The following is a 24921-nucleotide window of genomic DNA, read 5'->3' on the forward strand; positions in this document are numbered from 1 at the left end:
GGCCTGTGCTCGCCGCTACCACTAGGCGCTCCATGCGGGAGGCACAGCTCAGGATGCCCTCTCAAAGGGGGCACGGCTACTGCATGTCCCCAAGCGCGGCTCCAATCACAAATCAAAACCCAGGACGCTGTGGGACAGGATGACCACTTCAGAGCTTAGGGGGCAGGTCGTGGGAGACACACAGAAAGGGAGCTTAGCAGGGAATCTTCAAAATATTTTATTACAAAATACAGTACAGCGCTCATAGGATGTTTCCCAATGTTCTCGAACACATACACGGCTGAATGAAGCACGGCAAAATACGTGGCAGTCGCCCACAGGAATCTAACTTCTAGAATCATTTCAGTCCCCGTGGAGTTACAGAAGAAATCTGTAACAGGCAGTGGAATGGAGAGACAGACGGTCATCGTGGCCGGCGGGGCTCCTGACTGCTGATCGAGGACATTTTCTCCAGGGCTTGAGTCCACATCCAGGGGTGACAACCTACCAAACACTGGGACCCGAATCCGTAAAAAGACGAGGCAGAGTGGAGAGGAAACAACTCTGGACAACCCAGAAGTCTCCGGCCACTACTTCTTATTCCTGGGTTTTAGCTCTTCGGCTGCATTACGCAGGAAAATGTAATTTTTCTTTTGTGGATTATAAAATTCGTGTCCCTAAGGGGCAAGAAAAACACACACAACAATCTTATCATTAAAGTGTAAAAATCAGCATTTTATGGGCACTTTGTATATGCCAAGTCCTGTGCTACGTACACAAAATAACATATCTGGGAGAACAAAACAGGTTTATGGAAGGACAGAAAAGCCAAAATCTTAAACAAATTTAAACTTTGGTTTCAGAGGAAAGGTTAAGGACTTGGTGGAAATCTGTCTTCGGTGACCCACTCAGAGGCATGATCTTTTACATATTTTTCAGAGCTAAGGCCTCGTTAACCCCTCACTTCAATGCCAACATGATCGCCGCAGGAGCAAGCCGGCCCACACGGACCCAGAGAGAAGTGCAGTGGGTCAGTGGGTGGTCAGTGGGACTGCCCTCCGCGGGGAGGAGGGAGGGGAGCCGTGCGAGTCTCGGGGAGCCTGGAAATCGGGACCAGGATGGACTAAGGAGGACCATGAAGGGCGAACTGAGGCCTTCAAACATCATCCCCCAGGGAAGAGCAACAGCGGCCTCAGCGGCTCTAAGGGGCATCCACAGGGACAGGAGAGCAGAGGGGGCGGTTGGCACGGCAGAGCAGCGGGCACCTCAGGTGTCGGAGGGCTGTCGCAGCAACCTCATACCTTTCATCCCCTGTGATCGCGATTTTATGCCCAAGAGAACTGTCCTTAAACCAGGAACAGTGTGAAATTCGCAAAGCAACTCTTTTTAAATGAAAAACATCACAATGTAAGTAACTCCGAGTAACTCCAAGTGTAAGCGGACGTTAACGGGTCGGACAGCTTCGTCCTGAGCGGCGCTCACAGCAATGCGCCTTCTCCCCTCTCCCGGCCCATCCAGTTCGCCAGCGCCCACACCACGCAGTGCCCCGAGCGGCGCCGGACGGGAGGCAGGGAAGGGGTGGGCGGTGCAGCCCCAGGCAGCCGGGGCCTGGGCACGTGGACTAGGGCAGGCCCCGTGGGGAGAGCCAAGGTCCCGGCCACAGCCTGCTCTGGCCCCAGCTCGGCAGGACCGGACCAGGCGTCCTTTGCAAAACTTGCACCTGCGGCTGCCACACACGTGGCGCACCGGCCCCACGGACCGCCCGGCAGCGGGGCCGCTCAACGCGGGGCGGCCGCCACAATCCTTACACAGGCTGAAAGCAGCCACGCCACACACAGCACGTGGTGCAGGACTCCTTGGACACAGAGTTCTGAAAGACGCAAGCTTGTCTACAATGACAGGAAGCAGGTTGAGGGTCGCGTGTGTGTCGGGGGCAGGATGGCGGCAACACGCATGGAAACTTCTGGGGGAGCTGAAGCTGTGATCTTAAACAACAAGGTTATCTGGGCTGTGGCGACAGTCTGCTGGGTACAGACAGACACTGAACGCACCCACCGGCCACGAGCACTGCTCCCCCGGGGCATCTCGGCAAAGCGGCTTCCAGAGACACCGCTCCGCTGCCCGGCCCACATCCGCTCGGCCCCGGCGGGAGGGGGCTCGGGTGCGGAGGCCGGGCAGGCCGGGATACTGCCGCTAAAGCCACCAGACAGGGCCGGCTGCCCTGTGCTTCTGAGAAAGAACCAAAGGTGACGCCGAGACCCCCAGCGAGCGGACCCAGGAGAGGCAGCAAGCCCGGAGCTAGAGCACGCGCGGGCGGAGTCACCGGCCTTCCACCTCCCAAGGGAAGGCGCTCCGGGCAGGCCACGCGTTCACACAGCCGAGGCGGGGATGCTGGGAGGGGAGTGGAGGACGAGCTCAGGAACCAAGTCAGATAACGAAGGGTCACTGGTTTGCGTTGGGAGAACCCCAAGACGAACCAGTCAGCTCAGAGCTGACGGGGAAGGGCGGCCCCCAGGAGGCAGCCAAAGGAACAGAAGCGAGCAGATGCCAAGCCCGCTGCCGTGGTTGCCGGTCGCGGACAACAAGGGTTCTCAGCTACAGCCCTGGCACGGCCGCAGGCGTCGGGTGTGTCTTACAGACAGGTGAGGAGCCGGTGGGCAGGCAGAGAAGGTGCTCGCAGGAGGAGAAAAGGGAGGGGTGCCGGGGAGGCTGGGGAGGGAGGCGGGCAGAAGGAGATGGCAGGGCGGATGGGCACGCGGGCAGATGAAAGGGAGACACTGAGGAGGGCAAAGCCTTTCTGGGTGAGGCCGGCGACCTCACCAGTCAGGAACCTGGACAGCAAGGGCAGAGCAGGGAAAAGTCTGGAAGGCTGCTGCAGAGAGGGGCTGGTGGTAGCACGAGAAAAATGAACAAACGATCCAGGAGACGCAGATGCTGAGAAGCTAACACGGGGCTGTCGGCCAGCGGCCTGGAGCCCCAGGCCCAAGTCTGCTCCCCTTACCACCACGCTGGGAGGCCCCCAAAATGCAGCCACGACCCTGTGAGCCCCTAACCCCCTCTCCCAGATAATAAAAAAAGAAGCAATTTCTCCAGCGAAAGCCTCAACACCTGGCCCCACCGGGCCCCCTCACTCTCTGACCGCCGCCCTGAGCTTCCCTGACGGACTCGGAGCCCCCTGGAGTCTCTCTGCTTCTGGCCTTGCAATGACCAGACCCTTCCCAGGGGCAGTTCCCAGGGAAAAGGCTCCACAGGTATGACTGAGTCCCCACACCTTGTGAGGAAGGCCGGCTATGTCCCGTTGCAGGGATGGGACGGAGACCTTGGCAGGTCCAGAGAAGAGTCACAACTCAAGCCCAGGCCTTCCGACTGCAGAGCCGGCGCCGCTGCCTTAGTGCGCCCGGCAGGCCCAGGGACGCTCACCTTTGACCAGTCGTAGCTGGAGGCGTAGGCGAATATGTTTCCGTTGTGATTGAAGCAGCAAGCCGCTATCGGCTGGTCCAGCTGTTCGGAAGTTTTTAGTTTCGTTCTGGCATCTTTGTCCCAAAAGCTGAATCTGCCATCCGACCCCACCGTGGCAAGTGTGCCGTGGACAGGATGGAATGCGATCCCATTTACCTGCAAGGATTCACACGCGCACGATGAGCGGTGCAGGAGGGAGGAGAAACCAGGTTTGTGCCGACACGCCTCCTGCCCCACTCCGGAAACGGAATGGGCCGGCTGCCCGCGGAGCGCGGAGGAACCAGCCGTGCTCCCGAAATCCCCTGGCAGCCCAGAACCGAATCGCGTCCCTTGTTACGAACACAAGGCAGCAGAATTTAACAAGTACGCAGCCAGCCAGGACGCCAAGCAGGGACCTCAGGAAAGCGCCGTTTCTTTCTCCGTTTCAGCTAAGCGTCTGAGCGGCCGGGCCGCGCTCAGGAGGAGAGGGAAGGCCCTCCTGAGGGAGCCGTGCGCTGGCACTCAGCAGCAGCCCACAGACAGCAAAGACGGCCAATGTGTCACAAGAACAGAAAACCAGCATCTACAGTGTAAGCCCCCGGCCTCTGCCCGTGAACATGCACGATGACAGGGAGCTTTCCTGGCCCGTAATGACTCAGCCACCCACCTCCAAGTCTAGTTTCTAAATCTCAAACTTGAAGTTTCTAAAAACATACCGCATAGATGTCCTGAGGAGCTGAGGTATTGGTTCCGTTCGAGCGGTGACATTTGAAGGTGAAGTTATCTTTGGCGCTGAAAAGCAAAGGCTCAGATGAGTTTTCCATTCTGAAAAAGTCTCAAGCGAAAATTCGCCAAGTGAACCGAGCCCACTTACGGATTTGGGGGGTTGATGTAGTGAATAGCAACCCTCCCCTCGATGCTTCCCAGGGCGAAACCAGTCGGCTTGTTCTGTTTGTCTTTAAAAATAGCCACACATCGATGCTATGATTTAAAAGAAAAAAAAACAACACAGTATGTTATCACAAAGTAAGATACAAGACTTCATAACCAAGCGAAGGTACATAACCACCTCATTTTTGGGTTTCAGAAGAACCAGAAACACATTATACAAACGCGACACATTATTTCTAGTTCCCTATGAAGCAATATTTTCTACCTTTTGAGAAACTACCTGTATTCAGTCCCGAGACTTTACGAACAAAATCCAGAGCATGCGCTGTGTCTGTCCCTGCTTGGCCTTTGTCCCCGCAAGGGCCCTGCTGTCCCCTGAGATGTGCACATGCCCCCCGGAACCCCGCCAGGTCCTATTCCGGCGCTGGCCCAATTCACAGCCCACCACTAACCAGATGGACACCCTGCAGCAACTCGCCCCGATGTTTCTGGGCCTCTGCTTCCCCTCACGGAGAAAGGAACAGCATCTGCCCAGTGATCACAGGTTAACAAAGGTCACATGGGAAGTGGACGTGGCCAGGACCTTCTAAACTGGGACCACACTATGCAGAAGCAACACGCTGCACCTGACCTAACACTGAGTCTCGGGACCCAAACGAGGGTTCTCCTGAACTCTACAGAGGGTCCCACAAAAGAGCCCGTGACCCAGCTGCCGGGACAGAGGCCAGGGCCTGGGTGCTCACTCCCACCTTCCAGTGTGACGACCTGGCTTCCTCCAGAGGACCACCCACCCTCCCCAAACTGAGGTTTTATCTTCTGTGAGGAGTTCAGGAAGCATGGGGGCAAGGTCAGAGCCTAGGGACGAAGCCACAGAAGATGGAGATACAGAGCAGTTTCTGGTATTGTGACGCTTGCTAAAGCTCACAAATTTCCTAAGGAAATGGAAAAATACATGCTAGCTCTATTTCTATACCATTTGCCTTTTTTTGAACAACAAGCCCATTACTTTTGTTGAGTGGAAAAAACATTAATGAAAATAGGCAAAAGCCTGTAAGTCACCAGGAACCATGACTGTGCCTCCCATGCTCAGCACAGAGACCAGGGACCTGCACTCCCCTGGGGGTACCGTTTCCAAGAACACAATCACACAGTGGCCCTATGCAAATGCTGAGGCCCTGCCTCGGCAAATGAAAGGCCAGGATGCCTGGCACAGATAGCGGGAAGTGAAGGCAGTCACTAGGTTTCGTCAAGGAATCTGGGATTTACCCAAAGGGAAATGAGGAGTCCGTGCTGGGTTTTTAAGCACAGCTGTGGGAAGGTCTGATTTGCCATTGTAAGAGCTCCCTGACCCACGCATGAGGAGCAGACCAAAGGAGGGCCAAGACCTAAGCTCTTAGTCATACCAGGGACTCGGATTAGATGAGGCAGGAGGGAAGGAGGGAAATGAACAGATTCCAAAACACCTGCAGAGCAGAAGGGAACCTGGAGACCAGTAAGACAGGAGAAAAGGAGGGGAGCAGGTCAAGGATGACTTCCAGATTTCCAGCTCAGACAAGAGCAGGTGGGGATCCTGTCTCCTGAGATGCAGAGCACATGGAGAAGAGGCTACTGAGGGCGGCAGGCAGGAGCAGGTTAAGGCTGTTTGTTCACTCAGCAAACATTTGCAGAAAACTTCCATGCATCAGATCTGGTCCCAGGTGCTAGGGATAAGGAGGCAACAAACAGAAATCTCTGCCTCCCCTGGATTTACATTCTAGCGGGCAACACGAGACAGGATATGTAAAACATGTATGCATAGCTCTGTTAAGACACACACACACAGAGACACACACAGACACACACACACACATACCCCGCCCCACCCCCAGTCTTGGGGAAAGCAACCAGGGAGAAGCCTGACGAGAGGTAACATCTCAAGCCCTGCAGGAAGTGGTCCCAGGTTTGGTGTGAGATACTGCTGGGCTGAGATGCTGGGAGACATGCAAAGGAGCCGTCAGACTGTGGGTGTCCCTCTAGGGATCCCAGAGGCGAGGTCTTTTGCGGATCTGGGTCTCCCGCCCACAAGGTATGTCTACATGACGGCGAGGACAGGGATGAGATTCTGCTTCAGTAAAGAAGGCGGCAGGCAAGGGCAGAGGCCTGGGGAACCCCAACGTGCAGCGAGAACAGGCAAGGAAGACAAAGCAGCCACTGGAGAGGCAGGGGGTAAGAGGTGGGCAGTACAGAGGCCAGGAACAGGGTGTTTAAGAGATAAGAACAGTCATGGATGCTGCTCTGCTAAGCTACGATGAGGGCTGCTCAGTGTCCACTGGAATTATGGATGAGGAAGCCATCGGTGGCCAAGGCAAAAACAGTGTCAGTGGAGTCATGGGGCAGAAGCCTCAACGGAATCGGGTGAGAAATGAGTGGGAGGTAAGGAAACCAAGAAAGCTCACGTGAGATGCTTCACTGCAAAGGAAAAGGGTCCAGGTGGCATCGGAGGATGTAGGGCAAGAGTCTGTTTTCGAGAATGAGACCGGAGCACGAGTCCGTGCTAGTAGGGCTGAGGGGTGCGGCAAGTGTCCAGACACCGGGGGGTGGGGGGAGGGGAGGTCAACCACAGAGCCCCACCACAACACGGGCCTTCACAGAGCACAGACCTCACCTAACCGGCAGGAGTAAGGCAGGGAAAGACACAGGTGCAGGCAGACTCCTGGACTCCCCAGGAAGAAGATAAGCAGCTCCCCCCTCCCCACCACGGGGTTCTCTGAGTAGGAGCTGAGCCGATCTGCTGAGACAAAGGCTAGAGGAAGGAGAGCCTAGGAGTGAGAAGAGAGTGAAGAAAATCGAAGAGTCTGTGGCAGCCGGGAGACTGCAGGGAGAAGCCTGGTGGTGTGTGGACCCCGCAAAGGCAGAGCTGAGGCTGGGCGCTAGGACCCGACAGAGCCCAGCGCGGAGCCCACAGCTGTACACAGCAGCAAGAGGACAGAGAAGTCAGGCTCCTCCAGGGTTGGCCGGTGTCCGCTCACAAAATACCTGCACTTGTACCCTTAAACTGACCCCTTCGAAAACACTTCTCGGTGTCTGAAAGCACATCAGTACTACCCACATGGGCCCTGAACTGCGTACGACACCCAGTAAGCACGTGCTTCCTAACCGGACAGGTGACTCGCCTGATGCTTCAGTGGAGACTCTATCCTCCTGAACTCGGATGGTTGGTTCTCTAACTGGTAGACAATCAGTCCTCTCTCTGCAGTGGCTACCACAGCCATAGGGTAGATCTAGGGAACAGAGGAAAGCAAAGACACGTTTAAAATGAAGGAAAGTGTTATTTTCTTTTAATACCAAAATATCAGATCCTTGTTTTTAGACTCAGAAAAATAAGCCTGAATTTTCTTAAGTTTAAAAATCCAATGATACCACAATACTCTTCATGAAAACCTACGGCAATAATTATTTCAAAGTAGAACATGCATTTTTAAAAGCATAATTTTTTAAACTATAAAACACAGGATTATTTTAAAAAAACATGGAGGAATATGGGGTGCCTGGCTGGCTCAGTGGATTAAGCCTCTGCCTTCAGCTCAGATCATGATTCTAGGGTCCTGGGATTGAGCCCCGCATCGGGCTCTCCGCTCAGCAGGGAGCCTGCTTCCTCCTCTCTTTCTGCCCGCCTCTCTGCCTACTTGTGATCTCTGACTCTTAAATAAATAAATAAAATCTTTAAAAAAAAAATAAAAGACATAATCAAATGGAGAGAAAAAGTTCTTCAGTTTCTCTTCCACTCAGTCCCCAAAGATCCAACACCACACCACACAGTCGGTACCCACTTTCCTACGTAAAGTAACTGTTATATATATACACGTATGGTACGCAGCTCCCAAACATCTTCAAATAACAAATGACAAAAAAACTTGACAATCAGTATTTAGTATTTGGGGACAAATGCAGCACAAAAATCTCCCAATTTCAGGTAACTGAGGAAATTGGAACTACATCCTCTGTGTGTTCATTATTCAAGTTAGAGGGATTTTTAGATCACCCGCTAACTGCAAGATGTCACAAGGTAAGAAATCTGTATTTCTCTTAAGAGGATAGATATGAAGTTAGAAATTCCTTACCACATCGGCACAGTAACATCTTTCAGGGAGCTGCAAAACCATCATAGGATTTGATGATCGTGTATCCCAAAACTAAAATTTAGGAAAAAAAAAAACACCCAGTAAGTGACCATTTCAGAGCTATCATCCCAATAGTGGAAGAATTCACGTCGCTCCTGGCCAGGCCATGCAGCCCCCCTCACTGGTGTATCAAACCTTCAGAGTCTTATCCCAACTCCCGGTCATCACACAGCTGTAGTTGGGCGCTTTGATCCAGTGTACGGTCTTCACAGGGGCATCGTGCTTGCAAGAAGACAAAATCAAAACAGGTCAAGATAAATGTAACTACGTGCTAAGCACCTTTAGTTCTAGAAACTCAAAGAGAAGGCACAAACTGAAATACTGAGGTCCTACCAAACACCAAAGGACATCCAAGCCCTTCCTAAAGACCGCTGACACTCAATTTCACCTAAGAACGTATAGCTACGTTCCATCCTGACAAACGTTAATTTTATTTTACCTATAATGAGAGTCAAAGTAAGTCCCTCCCCAGGGAAATATTCAGAAATAACTAGTACAGTTTTATCTATTGACTCAGGTGGCGCGAATGAAGAGGTCAAAGAGATGCTTCTGGCACACAGTCACACTTACTGGGAGCCCAGAGTAAGCAAGGTCTTTCTGAAAATGGTTTTGGGTCAAGAGGCCCTTCCCAACCAGGGCGGACCCTCTGGGTCTTGCTTCTCTGAGCTTCATTACTTCTGTCCTTCGCGCCCGCTGCTCCGGGGGCGTGCACCCCTACTGGCAGTGCCTGGCACGGAGCAGGCGTTCGATACTCGTCCAGTGGACCAGTGTCCAAATGCAGCTGGTAAAAGGCAAGCCACACATGGCTGTCAGACCGTCAAACACAGGAATGTTGAGGCCCATCTGTAATATCTATCTTTTACAGGCGTTGACGGCACTAACTCCTTAGGACGCCCCCCTCACCTACACACATATGGAAGATCCATGACAGACCGCCTGTGAAATGCCAGCAGGAGTAAGAATGGTTATTACCTTTGTGTTACTCTGATGCTGAAGAGGTTTCTGGAAAGCTTAAGTCTAAGTGATTTGGTAGAGTCAACTGCAGTTTTCCATACTAGAGAATTAAAATTTAAAATTCATCACCACCCCAGGCACCAGCCTTTCTGGACTCAGTGTTTATTACCTGTGCAATCTGTATTGCCTGATTGCTGTTGAGGTCCCACATTTTGGCAGTTTTATCACATGATGCTGTAAATACTTTGCTCCCATCCTAAAAGAAAAATCAAGAAAATCTGTCATTCAAGAAAAAAAAAATACAATTTCTATTTGTCTGTTAGGTTGATCATCTTGAGGCAGGCTTTGTTTTGCAATTTTTATTTTTCTAGTTATTTGGGGACCGGTGTATTATAAACTCCACTGTCATATACAAACACATTTTTCGCCCTATTTCTTTATTACTGATTAATTTTTCTAAGAGATACCAAATTAACAGGATAAAGAAAAAAATCAAACAGCATGGGAAGTTATAGAGGGAAAATGAAGACTCCTGTCCCCGACCCATTCCGTTCTCAAGGGCCACTGACTTCCTTCCAAGAGTAGTTTTTGCAAATCCTGCATCACATATAGTACCGGGGGCCACCTACACAATTTTTTCTTGTTCTCATTAATTCCAAGCCCCCCCCTTTTAAAAAAGATTTTATTTACTTATTTGTCAGAGAGAGAGAGAGAGAGCACAGGCAGACAGAGTGGCAGGCAGAGACAGAGGGAGAAGCAGGCTCCCTGCTGAGCAAGGAGTCCAATATGGGACTCCATCCCAGGACGCCGGGATCACGACCCTACTTGAAGGCAGCTGCCTAACCAACTGAGCCACCCAGGCGTCCCAAGCCTTTTTTTTTTTTTTTTTTAAAGATTTTTCCTTACTCAACAGAGGAGGAACAAGCACACCAGCAGGCAAAGCAGCAGGCGGAGGAAAAGGGAGAGGCCGGCCCTCCGCCCAGAAGAAAGCCCAACCTGATGCTTGGTGCCATGACCCAAGCCAAAGGAAGAAGCTTAACCGAGTCACCCAGGCACCCCAATTTCAAGCCTTTGTTTGACCATAAGTTGCAAGAATGAAACAATGACCAGCTATAAACCCTGCACCCAGAATCATCGGTGGTGAACACTCTGCCACAGTTAGTGTGTCGGGCTCTCTGCACACGCACGTGCATCTGCTATCAGCACGCGCTTGTCTGGCTAGGTCTCTAATAGCTTTCTGAAGTGCACACCATAAAACTACACTAATTTTCAATAGTCACTGGTCCTACGGAAACTATAGAACAGCTTAACAAATTAGCAATCATTGTGTAGTGGTCTTAAAAATATTTAAATATGAAACTCATAAACTGGTCATACATTTTTAGAAAGAGAAAAAACTAAATGAAGTCTAGGGCAGTGGTTAGCAAATTTCTTCGGAAAGGACACATCTATTGAGTATTTAGTCTTTACAGGTCTCTGCTGCAACTCCATAACTATCATAATAGCTTGAAAGCAGCCACATACGTTACTTACATGAAGGAGCGTGGCTGTGTGCCAATAAAATTTGATTTACAAAAATACACAATGGGCCATATCTGGCCCATGGGCCATAGTCTGCTGACCAGTGACCTAAATTATCTCATCTCTGGTTTCAAAATTTAAAGATTTACTGCCATTCTTCCTTAGCAAAAATGCCTTCCCATAAAACTCACCAGTTCTCCAACTAAAAGAAAAGCTAAAATCTGTTTTTTTTTTTTTTAAGATTTTATTTGTTTATTTGACAGACAGAGATCACAAGTAGACAGAGAGGCAGCCAGAGAGAGAGAGAGAGAGGGAAGCAGGCTCCTTACTGAGCAGAGAGCCCGATGTGGGACTCGATCCCAGGACCCTGAGGTCATGACCTGAGCCGAAGGCAGCGGCTTAACCCACTGAGCCACCCAGGCGCCCAAAATCTGCTTTTTGATCAGGGGACTTGTAAGGGTTGACTCCATAAATGCTTAGGATACCCATGTACGTCGTGGGCTACCCTGAGACTGAGCGACACACTGGCTCTCGATGTCATTGTAAGATGCCCATCCCACCAGCCGCAGTCGGCACTACGGAGCAGCAGCGTGCCTGACCCGCGGCCGTGCAGACACCGAGGCTCATCTGTCAAAAGGCCAGGGCAGAGAAACGGTATTTGCAAGCGCTCTCCAGCCAGCTGCTCCCCGCCCCTTGGCTATGGCTACACAGCAAGCCATGTCCCTACAGCGCCCAAGAAATCATCTCCAGCAAGTTTGGGTTTTATGCCTCAAAGGTATCTGGCTCTTCTGTGCTTCTGTGCTATTGTCACAGGTGCAGCTTCCTCTCCCGACCGCTCTTCCCACCTCCCACGCCAGCCACTCCCTTTCCTGGAAGCCTCTGAGGGAGGCGGTCCAGCACCTGGGCTCGGAGCCAGGAAGGTCTGGGTCTGGGCCTAGACTCAGCCACTCCCCACGCTCCCTCCGACAAGTCTGTCAGCTAAGCCTGTGCCAGTCACTTTATGTAGAGGCAGTCTCGCTGCCACAGAGTTCTGCCATGTGCAGTTCTGTCTGTCTGTCCTGACAGACCAGGAGTTCCATGACTGTGGTATATGCCCACCTTGCCAACTTCCCTTTTCACTATACCCCCAGGGCTTTAGCGCCCTAGAAGAGCCTGATAATTATTTCCGTAATTAAATACCATCTGCTGTAATTATTATTACCTTCATTTACAAAGGAGGAAACAAATACAGGGAGATTAAGTAACCCGACAAAGTCAAAATGCCAGGAAGCTGGAGCCCCAATCTGAACGTGGGCGTGGGCTGGATGACACAAAGCCCGAAGAGTTATAGGCACACGGCCTTCTTCTTCTTCTTCTTTTTTTAAGATTTTTATTTATTTATTTTACAGACAGAGATCCCAAGTAGGCAGAGAGGCAGGCAGAGAGAGGAGGAAGCAGGCTCCCCGCTGAGCAGGGAGCCTGATGTGGGCTTGATCCCAGAACCCTGGGATCATGACCTGAGCCAAAGGCAGAGGCTTTAACCCACTGAGCCACCCAGGAGCTCAAGTTGTATCTGCAATAAATGCATCACTTTTCAAATTGTTTTCACAGATCTATTATTAGTCTCATAATAACCCAATCCGATAGGTCAAGCAAACACTTTTCAGATGACAAAAATGCTCGGAGAAGGCTATCACAGCTCATGATGAAAACAGGAGCCAATTCGAGGGGCGCCTGGGTGGCTCAGTGGGTTAAGCGTCTGCCTTCAACTCGGGTCGTGATCTCAGGATCCTGGGATCAAGCCCCCCTTCCGGCTCTCTGCTCGGCAGGGAGCCTGCTTCCCCCCTCTGCCTGCCTCTCTACCAACTTGTGAGCTCTGTCTGTCAAATAAATTCTAAACAAAACAAAAAAACAGGAGCCAATTCTGGCTCCTAAACCACCTCAAAACATAAACAGGAAAATAATTTCTTAATTATAAATTAAATAAGATCACATAAATGAATGGTGTCATTTGAAAATGACAACATAAACTAAGAGGAGTCTGGCAATTTCTCACAAAGTTATACATATAATCGACATCGGACACAGCAATCCCTCTAGGAGATATTCACCCAAGAGAAATGAAAACTTTTGTTCACAGAAAACCCAGCACACAACGGTTTATAACGGTGTTATTCGTAATGACCAAAATGGGAATCAGTCCAAATGTCCTTCTCCTGGTGACTGGGCGAACAAACGGTGACACAGCCATACAACGGGCCACCGCTCAGCATGAAGGACAAACTACTAACTCGCAGAACGACCTGCGTGAGTCCCAGGCGTGCTGTGCAGAGCAAAAGAAGCCAGACGCCAAGGGGACGCGGTAGAGGACTGTTCACGTGACACTCTGGGACAGGCAGAACCACAGGGACAGAAAACACATTGGTGGTTTCCAGCGGCTAGAACTGAGGAGCATGTGACAGAAGGGAAGGAAGGAATCCACGGCTGGTGTGCTGTATTGTGACAACTCTCTGCGTTTCTTCAAAATGACAGAATTATGCACTAAAAAGGTTCAATTTTATTGTCTGCAATTCTTATCTAATGAACCTGACTAAAATTACACCGAAGGCCTGACAGGGACCCGGAGGCTTAGCTTCCTCAGCACGAACGTACATCTGTCTGCCCGTTTTCTTGCCTCTGCTGGGGTCAGCCACTGGGCAGCAGTGGCAGGCGGGAGGAAGGCTGGGCTGTCACCATGCTGCCTCCTCCTTTAGGAAGGCGATAGGCCCCATCACAGCCTCCTGCTGTGGCTCCCACTTACCTTCCCTGCTGCTGCCCCCTTGTGAATGGTCCCTTCATTACAGTCTCCCCAATCAACAAAAGCTCAGAGCCAGATAAACTTGAACATATTCGTTTACATTACTGATGCTCAGGATTTGGGAGGAAAAAGAGAATCCCCAAAACCCAAAAGACTTCAAATGCCTATTAACAGAAAATGATTCTTTTTTCCTCTGGGATTTATTTTTGGGGATGCTAAACTTTTCATTTTAAAATGACATAAATTCATGGCAAAAAGGCAGGAATGGCTTCCAGAAATTATTCAATTATTCGCTTAAGATAATGTGTCAATAAAATAATGAACTTTTTATGCAAGAAGAACTTTCAAAAAAACCAATGCTAACATTAACTGACTGTATCACGAGTATCAATACATTATTATACTGAAAATCAGAAACTTAGAATTCCAACAATGTGTATAAATACACAAAATTCGTGGTTCAGGTTATATTAAAGTAGAAATACATACATACTCCCAGATAACATGTGATTTTATGTTGTAGAAAATATGAAAAATGGGATGACACTTACATCGCTCCAGCAGACATCTAAGACAGGCCCTGTGTGCATCTGCTGGGCTTTTGGAATAGTCTGTCCACTATCTTGAACTTCCCAGCAGCGAACCTAGAGTGACATGAAAAATTAATGCAAACACAGCACCTCGTGGCATCTTATATGCACAGAACACCTAATAACTAATAGGTGCGACTTAAATATACACAAACTTCTCGTATCAACCTAATTATCTAACTTGAAGAATAAAGCTACTGAGGGCCGCCTGAGTGGCACAGTCAGTCAAGCGTCCGCCTCATGGTTTCGGCTCAGGTCACGATCTCAGGATCGTGGGACCCAGCCCTGCGCTGGGCTCTGCGGTCATCTCGGAGTCTGCTTGAGACTCCCTCCCTCTGCCCCTCCTGCTCAGGCTCCCTCTCTAAAGTAAATAAACTTAAAAAAATAATAATAATGAAGCAACTGAACAGTCTACTCAAGAGGCTATTTTCCTGTATTTCCAAGCCATCAAAATATATAAATTCTTTTGCTTACACCTAAAACTGCAGATAAATTTATCACATTTATGAGATGTATTTGTTTTCTAAAGGAGAATGTCATCCATTACCATTCAGAGAATCAAGACCAAAGGGGAAACTTACCTTTCTTCTCTGAATACACTGGTTTTTTACAGTTTTTCCTGATTATAAACATAACGCATTTTACTTAAGAGATTTTGTAAATATGACAAGAAAATTAAAAAAATCACCTTAATCCCACCAGACTATAGTTAATAGTTTGTTGCGCTTTCAATGTTTCTATGCACACATATTTTCTTCAAAAACCTAGATTATAGAGTACCTTCACTCTTTTAACTGAAACTTTCCTCCGTTGCATTATGAATTGCCAATAAACAATTCATGTTTTTCAGCAATAAATCACGTGGAGTCTTTCCAGAAACCACATGTAGAAGCCAAACCTGCTCAACCATGACTACCTTCCTCCTCTTGCTGTTCTTTCCCCAATCCCCTCGCTGCCCCTCTGTTGCAGAAAAATCTTTCCCAAAACTTTTAAAAATGCTAGTCTAGCACACAAACATACCATAACGTACATTATTTGGTATTATAACTTTCAAAACTTCCACTAGCATGAAGGCTTTTTAAAATGAGGTTGGGACACCCAGGTGGCTCAGTCAGTAAAGCATCAGCCTTCAGCTCGGGTCATGACCCCAGAGTCTTGGAATCAAGTCCCGCATTGTGCTCTTGCTCAGTGGGGGCAGGAAGCCTGCTTCTCCCTCGGCCTGCCGCTGCCCTTGCTTGTGTGCGCTGACAAATAAACAAAATCTTTTAAATAAAATAGAAAGACAAAGCAATACAATGAAGCAGTAGCAGACAGTGGCTAGGAATACAGATCCGGGCCCCCATTGCCAGGTTAGCAGCCTGACGGCCAGTCCCTCAGATGCGGAAGCTGGGACCGCTACTCCACAACCCTAAGCTCCACATTCCACATCAGAAGAGAGAACAACAGGATCACAGTGCTTTCGCTGTCAAGAGATTAATTCAGTTATGCACGTGAAGTACAATACTTTACCCCAGAGCGGTACAATACTGCCTCAGAGGAGAAGCACTGAGAGGCAGGGTATAAACTTAAGGATTTCTGATCGATACTGCCAACTGACCTTAGGAACGGCTGTGCCAATTTCCATACCTACCAGCGGTACATGGAAGGTCTCAGCTTTTCTTTGCTGGGACCAAGTGTTATTCTTTTTAAATTTTCATTTCGTTAACTTGGTAGAGTCCATCACAGAAGTCTGAGTTTACCTGCTTATGAGTGTGGCTGAATGGTTCAAGTTCACGCTAGCAGGCCACCTGCACTCCTGTGAAGTGCCTCTTCATGTCTGCTGACTTTTCCACCAGAGGTTTTTTTTTCCTCCCTACCAGAGTTTTTCTCTTTCCTTTTGTGCACTGTGATTTCTTGTCCTTTTTTGTACACAATAGGTTAAGTGTAACGTCTTTGCAGGATTTGTGCCATATCCAAAGTTGGAAAAGTTTAATATTTGCCTTAAGAACATTTTTAGGATACCTCGAAGTTTATGTATAGCACCATGAAGAACAGTCATTCTCAATGCCACTACAGGTGACTTGGAAATCCATGCCAAGTCACTGAACTAGGGCAGGAGTTCTGAGTGAGGCCTATGACCATATGACCACGCTTTCATAACAGATGTCAGTGTGACAGGCAACGTCGCCTGCTCAGAAGGGCCACTCCCTCTAACTGATTTCTTTAGAATGGCCGTGAATAAGTTTTACCTTTGCTTCATTCACTTGGGAAAGAATGGAGCCAAATGGAAAGCTAACCTCAACCATACAAAGAAATAAGTCTTCTAGAACATGCGTGTAAGGAAGACTTACATCGTTAGCCCATGATCCTGCGATAAGGAAGTTCCCAGGCAAGGTTGGTGGGCTAAAAGACAGACAACCAATGCTGTCATCAGGAGAGGATGTTACTTCAATATCCTGGGGGGGAAAAGTCAACGTTACAATGTATGCATCATCGATTTCATTCAAAATTCTTTTCCTTCTCACTGAACACTCATGGTGGATTTTCCTTGTGCTAAGAACTGAGTTAGACCTCTCTTGCTTTGATCCAGAATAGGAGTAATAAAGAAGCTAGTGGAAGGGCTAGCACTGCTGAGACCGGAAGCCGCACTCTCAATGAATGGCCAGGATGATTTCCACGTGCTGGCCCACTGGTTCACTCTGGCCCTAAAGTGCTCAATCAGAGTCATGGCCTGACCCCACCCCAGAGGAAATTCTCATTGAACAGTTGTGGGCCGGGCCCTGGGAATCCACAATTTTAATAAGCACCCTGCTAACTTAAGTGGTGAAGAAAGTCGGGGGGACAGGACACTAGCACAAGAGACACTGTTTCTGTGCTCCAAGTTTGAGAAAGTGGGCTAGACAAAGATTCAGAGCTTTTGCCCCAAAGAAGGCTCCCAAGCTATCTGGATCTCTCTCATTGTGGGAAACCCTGGCCTGTAATTTCATACAAGTCCCATGAAGCGTCATGCAGTACCTTCATAGGGTTGTGGTTATCTGTGCTGGTGCTGCCAAACATGCTGGTCCCACTAGTTCCAAAACCCGAGGTTGTCCCAAACAGACTCATTTTGGCCCTAAAAAATAATAGAAAATGTTAAGGATAGGTCTTTTCTTCCATAATCAATTTCACTGAGAGCTAATATAAAGCCAATTAGGTCACAGAAGGGAAAAAAAGACTTTAAATGACTTGATGTCAGGTTTTTCTCTTCCAAAGTGATCTAAATAATGATCACCAGAGCACCTGGGTGGCTCAGTCGGTTAAACATCCGCCTTCAGCTCAGGTCAGGACCCTGGGAGCGAATCCCACATGAGGCTCTCTGCTCAGTGGGGAGCTTGCTTCTCCCTTTCCCTGCAGCTGTGTACTTATGCCATCTCTCTCTACGTCAAATAAATAAATAAAATCTTTAAAAGAAATGCAGAAAGTGCTTTTTAAATACGTACTATTTTAGAAGAGTTTTTGACATATAGAAAATTGTACAGATAGAGTTCCCATACACCCCCATATCGTTTCCTTATTTTCTTTTTACATTTGTCACCATTAGTAAACCAATACATTACAGCAAAGTACTTTTCAATCACCAGCTAGAAGATAAATTCACCCCTTTCTTACATCATTTGAGACACTGAGCTTTGCACCAGGAATGTAACAATAAACCACAGAAGGCCCCACTCCTCCAGGTCTCTGCTCAGTGAGAGTTCACGTTCTTCTTAATAATTTCTATACTCTGGCTTAGGCCAGTATCTCTGCATGATGTTACTAAGAAAAGTAATCGGTCCTGGCAAAGATTCAGTGATTTCTCTGTAGGAGGAGTTTTAAGAAGTAATCCACTCTGGTGTGACTGGGTACCAAAAGGTCTGGTATTATGTTCTGGGCAACACAGAATGAGGAAATTGCTAGGGATTTTGGAAACGCACTTGGGATTCCCAACTTCAGGAACAAAATGAGTGCCGATATCCTGGCCAAAGCAACAGCTCTGAGCGTGTTAGTATCTTGGAAAGCAACTCTGTGAGAGGCCAGCTACTTGTGCCTCAAATGTGAACTTGCACTTGAAGCACTAGTTAACTGCATGAGTGAACAGAGAAATAACAGGGCTTGGGCAGTCAGAGTCTAGGAACTAGCTATGTGGCTTTGGGAAGGTTACTTAGCCTTGATTTTCTCATCCACAAAAAAAGTCACTGGCATCCGTTTCAAGGAATCATGAAAACCAAGTGAGATCAGTCGCACACCTGGTGCCTGAAAATTCTTTCTTCTGTCCCTTTTGGGGATGAATTTAGGGAAAGAGCAAGGGTCATTCAAGTATTAGTCAGCCTATGTGGAGCACACACTATACAGGGCATGGGGAACCCTCAAGAAGTTCAGAGGACATCTCCAAGCAATCTCCTCGCCTGCCCCGCTTGCTGCATTCCAGCCCTACTGCTCTGGGGGCACCCTTTCAGCCTGTGACCACAGCAAACTCAGCCCTGCCCTGCAGCATTCCTACTATCTGTTCCTACGACGTGGGATGATTTGCCCTCCCCCAAACCTCCAGCTGCCTCAGTTGGAATCTTCAGATCCCAATTCAAAAGTTGTCTCCTGGGGCGCCTGGGTGGCTCAGTGGTTAAGCCTCTGCCTTCGGCTCAGGTCATCGTTCCAGAGTCCTGGGATCGAGCCCGCATCGGGCTCTCTGCTCAGCAGGGAGCCTGCTTTCCCCCCTCTCTCTGCCTGCCTCTCTGCCTACTTGTGATCTCTGTCTGTCAAATGAGTAAAATCTTTAAAAAAAAAAGTTGTCTCCTGGGAACGCTGGGGGGATGGGGGCGGGGATGGAGATGTTCTCAAACTCTGGGGGTGATGTTCACATAACTGTATTCAACTTCCCAAACGCATCAAAAGGCCCAGTTTTAAGTGGGTGACAGCAGGTAAGCTGTACGTGAATAAAGCGGTTAGACCTACCTTTTTCAAAAAGGTCACCTGCTCAGAGGCTCCCCTGCCTTCCTGATTTAAAATACCCACCCTGCCATACCACCACCCTGTTTTCTTCGTAGCGCCGGTCACGACCTGGATTGTGTGCCATCAACCTCTTCCCCGGGAAAACGTCAGCTCCAGGAACAGAGGGCGGTCTGGACTCCTAAGATACGCCCGGCCCTCGGCAGGCGCCTGGGCCAAGGCGGCTGGTATTTAACAGACACCTGACGGAGGTGGCGTGGGGGCAGTGCTTGGCGGAGGAGGGCAGAAACAAAGCAATAGACCGGTTTCAGAGGAAAGTGCAACGAAGATTAGCGCGGGACACCGAAGGGGACGGACGCCTTTCTGCAAGAACGGTCAAGGGAGGCTTCTCCGAGGAGGTGGGAGCATGCGTCTGATAAGACAGACGTGTTAACGGGGAAGAGCGGAGACGACAGACGCTGCCATCAACTGTGACCCTCCCGGTGCCTCAGTTTCCCCAAGAGAAGGACGAGGGGGTTAGACCCGGGGTGACCCCAGAGCCCCTCCCAGGGGCCAGTAAGGAAGCTCGCTAACCGGCCGGCTCGCGCCCAGGTGCCTCGCCGCGGGGCCCACTCCCCCGAGGGGGGGCGGGCGGCGCTGGAAGCGCCATGGCTGCGGGGAGCGAGGAAGGCGGCGCGGGGCCTACCTGGGAGTCACGCCGCGGTGGAGAGCCGGTGGCGGGCAGCGGGGAGGACTCGGGAGCCTGCGAAACCGCTCGAGAACCGAGGAGGAGAAGGCGAGGTGCTGGGCACAGAAACCCGAAGGGCTGAAATACCCTCACGCCGGTGGAGGAAACTCCCCCAATTACCGCGGAAGCACCGCGCAGGCGCCTCGGAGCCACTTCCTGTGTCGCCCGGAAGGCAGGTAAAAACGCTGCTTCCCCCGCCCACGAGGCGACAGCACATGCGCAGAAGCGCCAGTGACGCCGAGAAGGAGTCCCCGAGCCAGCAATTTGCCGATTGGTCGAAAGTTGGTGGGGCCGCCTCCTTGTTGCCAATCAACCGTTTTGATACATTCGCAGACAGCTGAGGGAGGGTCGTTAGTATTTTCTCTTGAGAATGAAAAGTCTAGCGTATTTCTGATTCCCGCCAACCTAAGTCCGAAACCATCCTCGGAGAAGCCGAAGGAATGCTGCCTCGGTCGGCGGAGAAGGGCCAGCCTGGGTCCCGGCCCCCACCCCGACCTCGTGTTTGCAGATTGAGGCGTCCTAAGCCGTCCGGGGCTCCCTGGGCCCCGTGTCCCTCCGTGAAATTGGCATCATGGTGCCTGACTTCGAGGGGACTTCTTAGTTAGGTTCAAGTGAAGCCACATACGCGAAAGACTTTTCGCGAAGTCCAAGTCCGTAAGACTGTGAAGGGGCTGTTCAGACACAGAAACACGTGCCCACTCCAAAATATTTCAGCTGGTGGCTGGATTTCTGAAGGAAAAAAAGAGGCAGGGGTCCGCTAAATCTTCTTGGCGAGTCGGTGTGGTCTGCGAACCAGGAGTCTTGGCATCCGCAGGGAGATTTCAGACCCCCAGGACCTTGTTATAAAATGCAGATTCAGGGGCACGTGGGTGGCTCAGGTCATGATCCCAGGGTCCTCGGATTGAGATCCTGCTTACCCCCCCACCCCCCGACCCCGCGTCCCTCTCTGCCTACTTGTGATCTCTGTCAAATAAATAAAATTGAAAAATTAAAAAAAATGCAGATTCAGAAGGTCGGGGAAGGGGCCGAGAATCCACATTTCTAGCAGATTCCCAACTGAGTTTGCTTCGCCATGCCCGGCAGCTGAACACCCAAGAATCTAGAGGTATTTGGAACAATTTGGGGGAACTTCCTTAAAGCCCTGCTGCCTGGGATCAGGGAGATTTCTGATCTGGTCGGTCTTGGGGAAGAACATAGGGAATGAGTCGTTTTTGATAAGCTCCCCCAAGTGCTCCTAAGATGTAGACGAGACTGAGAACCTCTAGTCCAGGTCGTGATAGTAATAATGGCTCTCTCTCCCATTTTTTTAAAAAGATTTTATTTATTTATTTATTTGACAGAGATCACAAGTAGGCACAGAAGCAGGCAGAGAGGGCGCTGAGCAGAGAGCTCCACTCGGGGTCTCGATCCCAGGACGCCAGGATCATGACCTGAGCTGAAGGCAGAGGCTTTAACCCACTGAGCCACCCAGGCACCCCATATTAGCTCTCTTGAGCACTAGATGTTCCATCTCCTGTCATAGCCAGGGCAGCCCTATCAAGTAGGTACTGTCATCTCCATTTTTTAAAAAAATTATTTTATGAAGCTGGCCAATTCTTTATTTGACAGAGAGAGATCACAAATAGGCAGAGAGGCAGGCAGAGAGAGAGAGAGAGTGAGAGAGAGGAAGCAGGCGCCCCACCCAGCAGAGAGCCCGATGCGGGATTCGATCCCAGGACCCCCAGATCATGACCTAAGATGAAGGCAGAGGCTTAACCAACTGAGCCACTCAGGCACCCCTGTCATCTCCATTTTATAGGAAGGAAAACACAGTGGAGAGAGATAACATACCTGTCAGTTAAATTGCAGATAACATACCTGTCAGTTAAATCACAGATTTAGCTGTTAATTGTTAAATCACAGAGCCAGAGAAGTCCATCTGGTACCTATCTCCACCAGCATAATCTTGGAATCCTCTCCGACAAGTACTCCCTCCTCACGGACACCTTTCCTCATTCTTTCCCAGATGGACGATCTCATATGATCTCTTCTTTAACCTCTCAAAGCCCCCTCAGTGCTTATCATATTCCGTCTCATAAAACGGTGCAAGTATTTGCCTTGTCTAGCTTCCTAGACATTATGCCTTACTCCTATGCATACCCTTTGCAGCACCAAGCACAGTGTCTCTTACACATATATGCTGTTAGATCAGTATTTGTTGAATTATATTTTCCATGCCTGAGGAATATTCCAGAAACCTCTATTATGATACAGATTCTCATATAATACTGGTTATCCAGCATACTTTAGAATAATCTTTCTGCTGTCGAGGGACATGTAACGGACAAGCTCCTTTTGCATTTACCATCAGGGGAAGGAGAGCAGCAGCATGGGCAGCCATGTATAACAAAAACTAACACTCCTTGACTTTTCTTGAACAGAGTTAGTCAAACACTTCCATGGATTATCTCATCTAATCCTCACAATGACACTATGGGGGCATTATTATTGTTATTTCCATCTTACAGTGGACAAAACCAAGGCCAGGTCGTAACTTGTCCCAGTCACAGAGTCAGTGAGTAGAGGGGAACTCGATGCATGCAGCCCGCCCCCCGCAATCTGACTCCACACCCACAGATGGCAGGCTGCAGCAAGTCTCCCCACTTCTTCCCTCTAGAAACAAGAAGGCGGAATCAAAATCATCTGTATGCATGGGTAGAATTATCAAGCCATAAAAGTATAGGCAAAAAATTATCAAAAATAAAAAATAATTAGGGCTCAGTCTGTCGAGCCACTGCCTTTAGCCTGGGTCAGGATCCTGGGATCGATCCCTGCATCCAGCTCCCTGCTTAGGGGGGAGCCTGCTTCTCCCTCTCCTTCTGCTTCTGGTCTCTTGCTTGTGCTCTCTCAAATAAAATCTTAAAAAATATAAAATAAAAAATAACTAAAATTCGGATATGTCTATCATTCACATTGGCAAACACTTCTGCAATATTTATATTCCATTTCTAGGTGAATAGAAACTAAATACGCTTGTAAGCTTAGTATACATCACTTCATTTAAAGTGATTTTTAATTTTGAAGTTTTAATTAAAAAGTCCTAATATGTTAAGGTTTTGTAAAGAGCTTGGTTGCCAAGAAGCATACACGAAGTGCAGCTTTATGAGGGCTTGGGTGAATCCAAAGCTGATGATACGGAATGGATTTTTGTCCAGAAGTAATACTCAGCCCCACGCAGGAATCCTCATGGTTTTACCCAACTACTTTTTCTGTATCTCAGACTCTTCTACCCCATTCCTAAAATAAATGACTTGAAAATATTTTAAAGAACTATCCACCCAGGGACCTTGGTGGCTCAATCAGTTAAGTGTCCGACTCTTGATTTCTGCTCAGGTCGTGACCTGGGGGCTCTGGGATCAAGAGCAGGGAGTCCAGCTCCACGCTCAGCAGGGAGTCTGCTTCAGGGCTCCCTCTCTCCTTCTGCCCCTACCCCTGCCCTACAAATAAATATGTAAATAAATAAATAAATAAATAAATCTTGAGAGAGAGAGAGAGAGAGAGAGAGAGAAATCCTGCCCAATAGTGGGAAGATGTGGGAGACCAATAGAGCTTTTGCCAGCAGAGGGCGCCTTTGGCTCGCGTTTACAAGATTTGTTTCCTTGGGTTATAGACTTTTATAAGGGTAAACCCAAGTCCAAACAGAAGTAATGCTTCTCAACACTTTGCTACAAAAACACTCTGCTGCCAATATTTTTTCGTGCACATGTGCGTGTGGTTTAGCTTTGACAGAGTCTATCTTAGCATCCATCCATTCTTTTGAGTATCAATAAACAGGTACCTCCGTCAAACAGTTCAACCGAGATGCTCCAGTTAAAGAAGTCATAGATGGCGAGCCTGGGATGTTTTTGCCTTTTTTTGTAGAAACTGCAATGTTTTTTTTTCCCCCCATGAAATGATGACGTCTCAAGTCACTTAGCACCATCAGTGATGACAGAAACCTGGGGATACTACAAGAGCCTTTCTTTTATGAGGGTGATAACGAGCTCTTAAGGAAAAAATAAGATTCTCTGACCATCTTTTTGTTGTACTAGTTTTTATTCACTTTCATTATAAAATTCCAAATTCCAATACCAATGTTCTTGCTTAATTGAAAATATGAAAAATAAACACAGTAGATGATGGCAGAGGGGCTATCTGTTGTCAGTTACCATGTTAAATGGCCATCTATTTTACAGTAATCCTTTTTAGAAAGAACTCTTGAGAATTAGAATTCTATATGGTTCCCAATAGCTACTAATGTTAGGTTTTCATCTGCATCAAAGATAGGCAGCAAGGCCAAAACACAGTACATTTTGCTCTCTGATTTTTTTCCCAAATAAATGAAAATCATTTTAAGGAAGTTTCCATCATAAACTTGAAATGAATGTAATTATCTAAATTGAATGTATCTGCAAGCCCCTTTCAAATTTTCTTTCAAAAAATTTTTGATTTATTTTCAAAACTTAGTGACTACTGTAGATTTTTCATTGCTTTCCATTTTGACAGGATGTCCTCATCCAGACACCTTGCAGCTGGGCCATGTATTTCTGGGTTAGTGATATTTTCCTTCACTTGTCAAAGTTTAGTGATATTAGATGTTAAGGAAGGAAGGTATAAATTTAAAGAAACACTTGTGGGGGGCACCTGGGTGGCTTAGTGGGTTAAGCCTCTGTCTTTGGCTCAGGTCATGATCCCAGGGTCCTGGGATCAAGCCCAGCATCAGGCTCTCTGCTCAGCAGGGAGCCTGCTTCCTCCTCTCTCTCTGCCTGCCTCTCTGCCTACTTGTGATCTCTGTCAAATAAATAAATAAATAAAAATCTTTTTAAAAAATTTAAAAAAAAAGAAACACTTGTGGGGCGCCTGGGTGGCTCAGTGGGTTAAGCCGCTGCCTTCGGCTCAGGTCATGATCTCAGGGTCCTAGGATCG

General features: G+C 48.7%; 1 protein-coding gene across 1 annotated transcript; it reads right to left on the bottom strand.

The window, feature by feature from the left end:
• Nucleotides 1–201: 201 nt before the first annotated feature.
• Nucleotides 202–20128, bottom strand: RAE1 (ribonucleic acid export 1). Its single transcript, XM_044262778.1, has 12 exons — nt 19936–20128; nt 17304–17400; nt 16640–16744; nt 14271–14363; nt 9592–9678; nt 8604–8690; nt 8409–8480; nt 7461–7568; nt 4292–4398; nt 4134–4209; nt 3400–3594; nt 202–656 (listed from the first exon to the last, which is right to left on the bottom strand). The coding sequence occupies exons 2-12, from the start codon at nt 17391–17393 to the stop codon at nt 570–572; spliced, it is 1107 nt and encodes a 368-aa protein (XP_044118713.1). The 5' UTR covers nt 17394–17400; nt 19936–20128; the 3' UTR covers nt 202–569.
• Between the last annotated feature and the right edge of the window lie 4793 nt (nt 20129–24921).

This window comes from Neovison vison, chromosome 8 (assembly GCF_020171115.1).
Source record: "Neovison vison isolate M4711 chromosome 8, ASM_NN_V1, whole genome shotgun sequence".
Taxonomy (NCBI): domain Eukaryota; kingdom Metazoa; phylum Chordata; class Mammalia; order Carnivora; family Mustelidae; genus Neogale; species Neogale vison.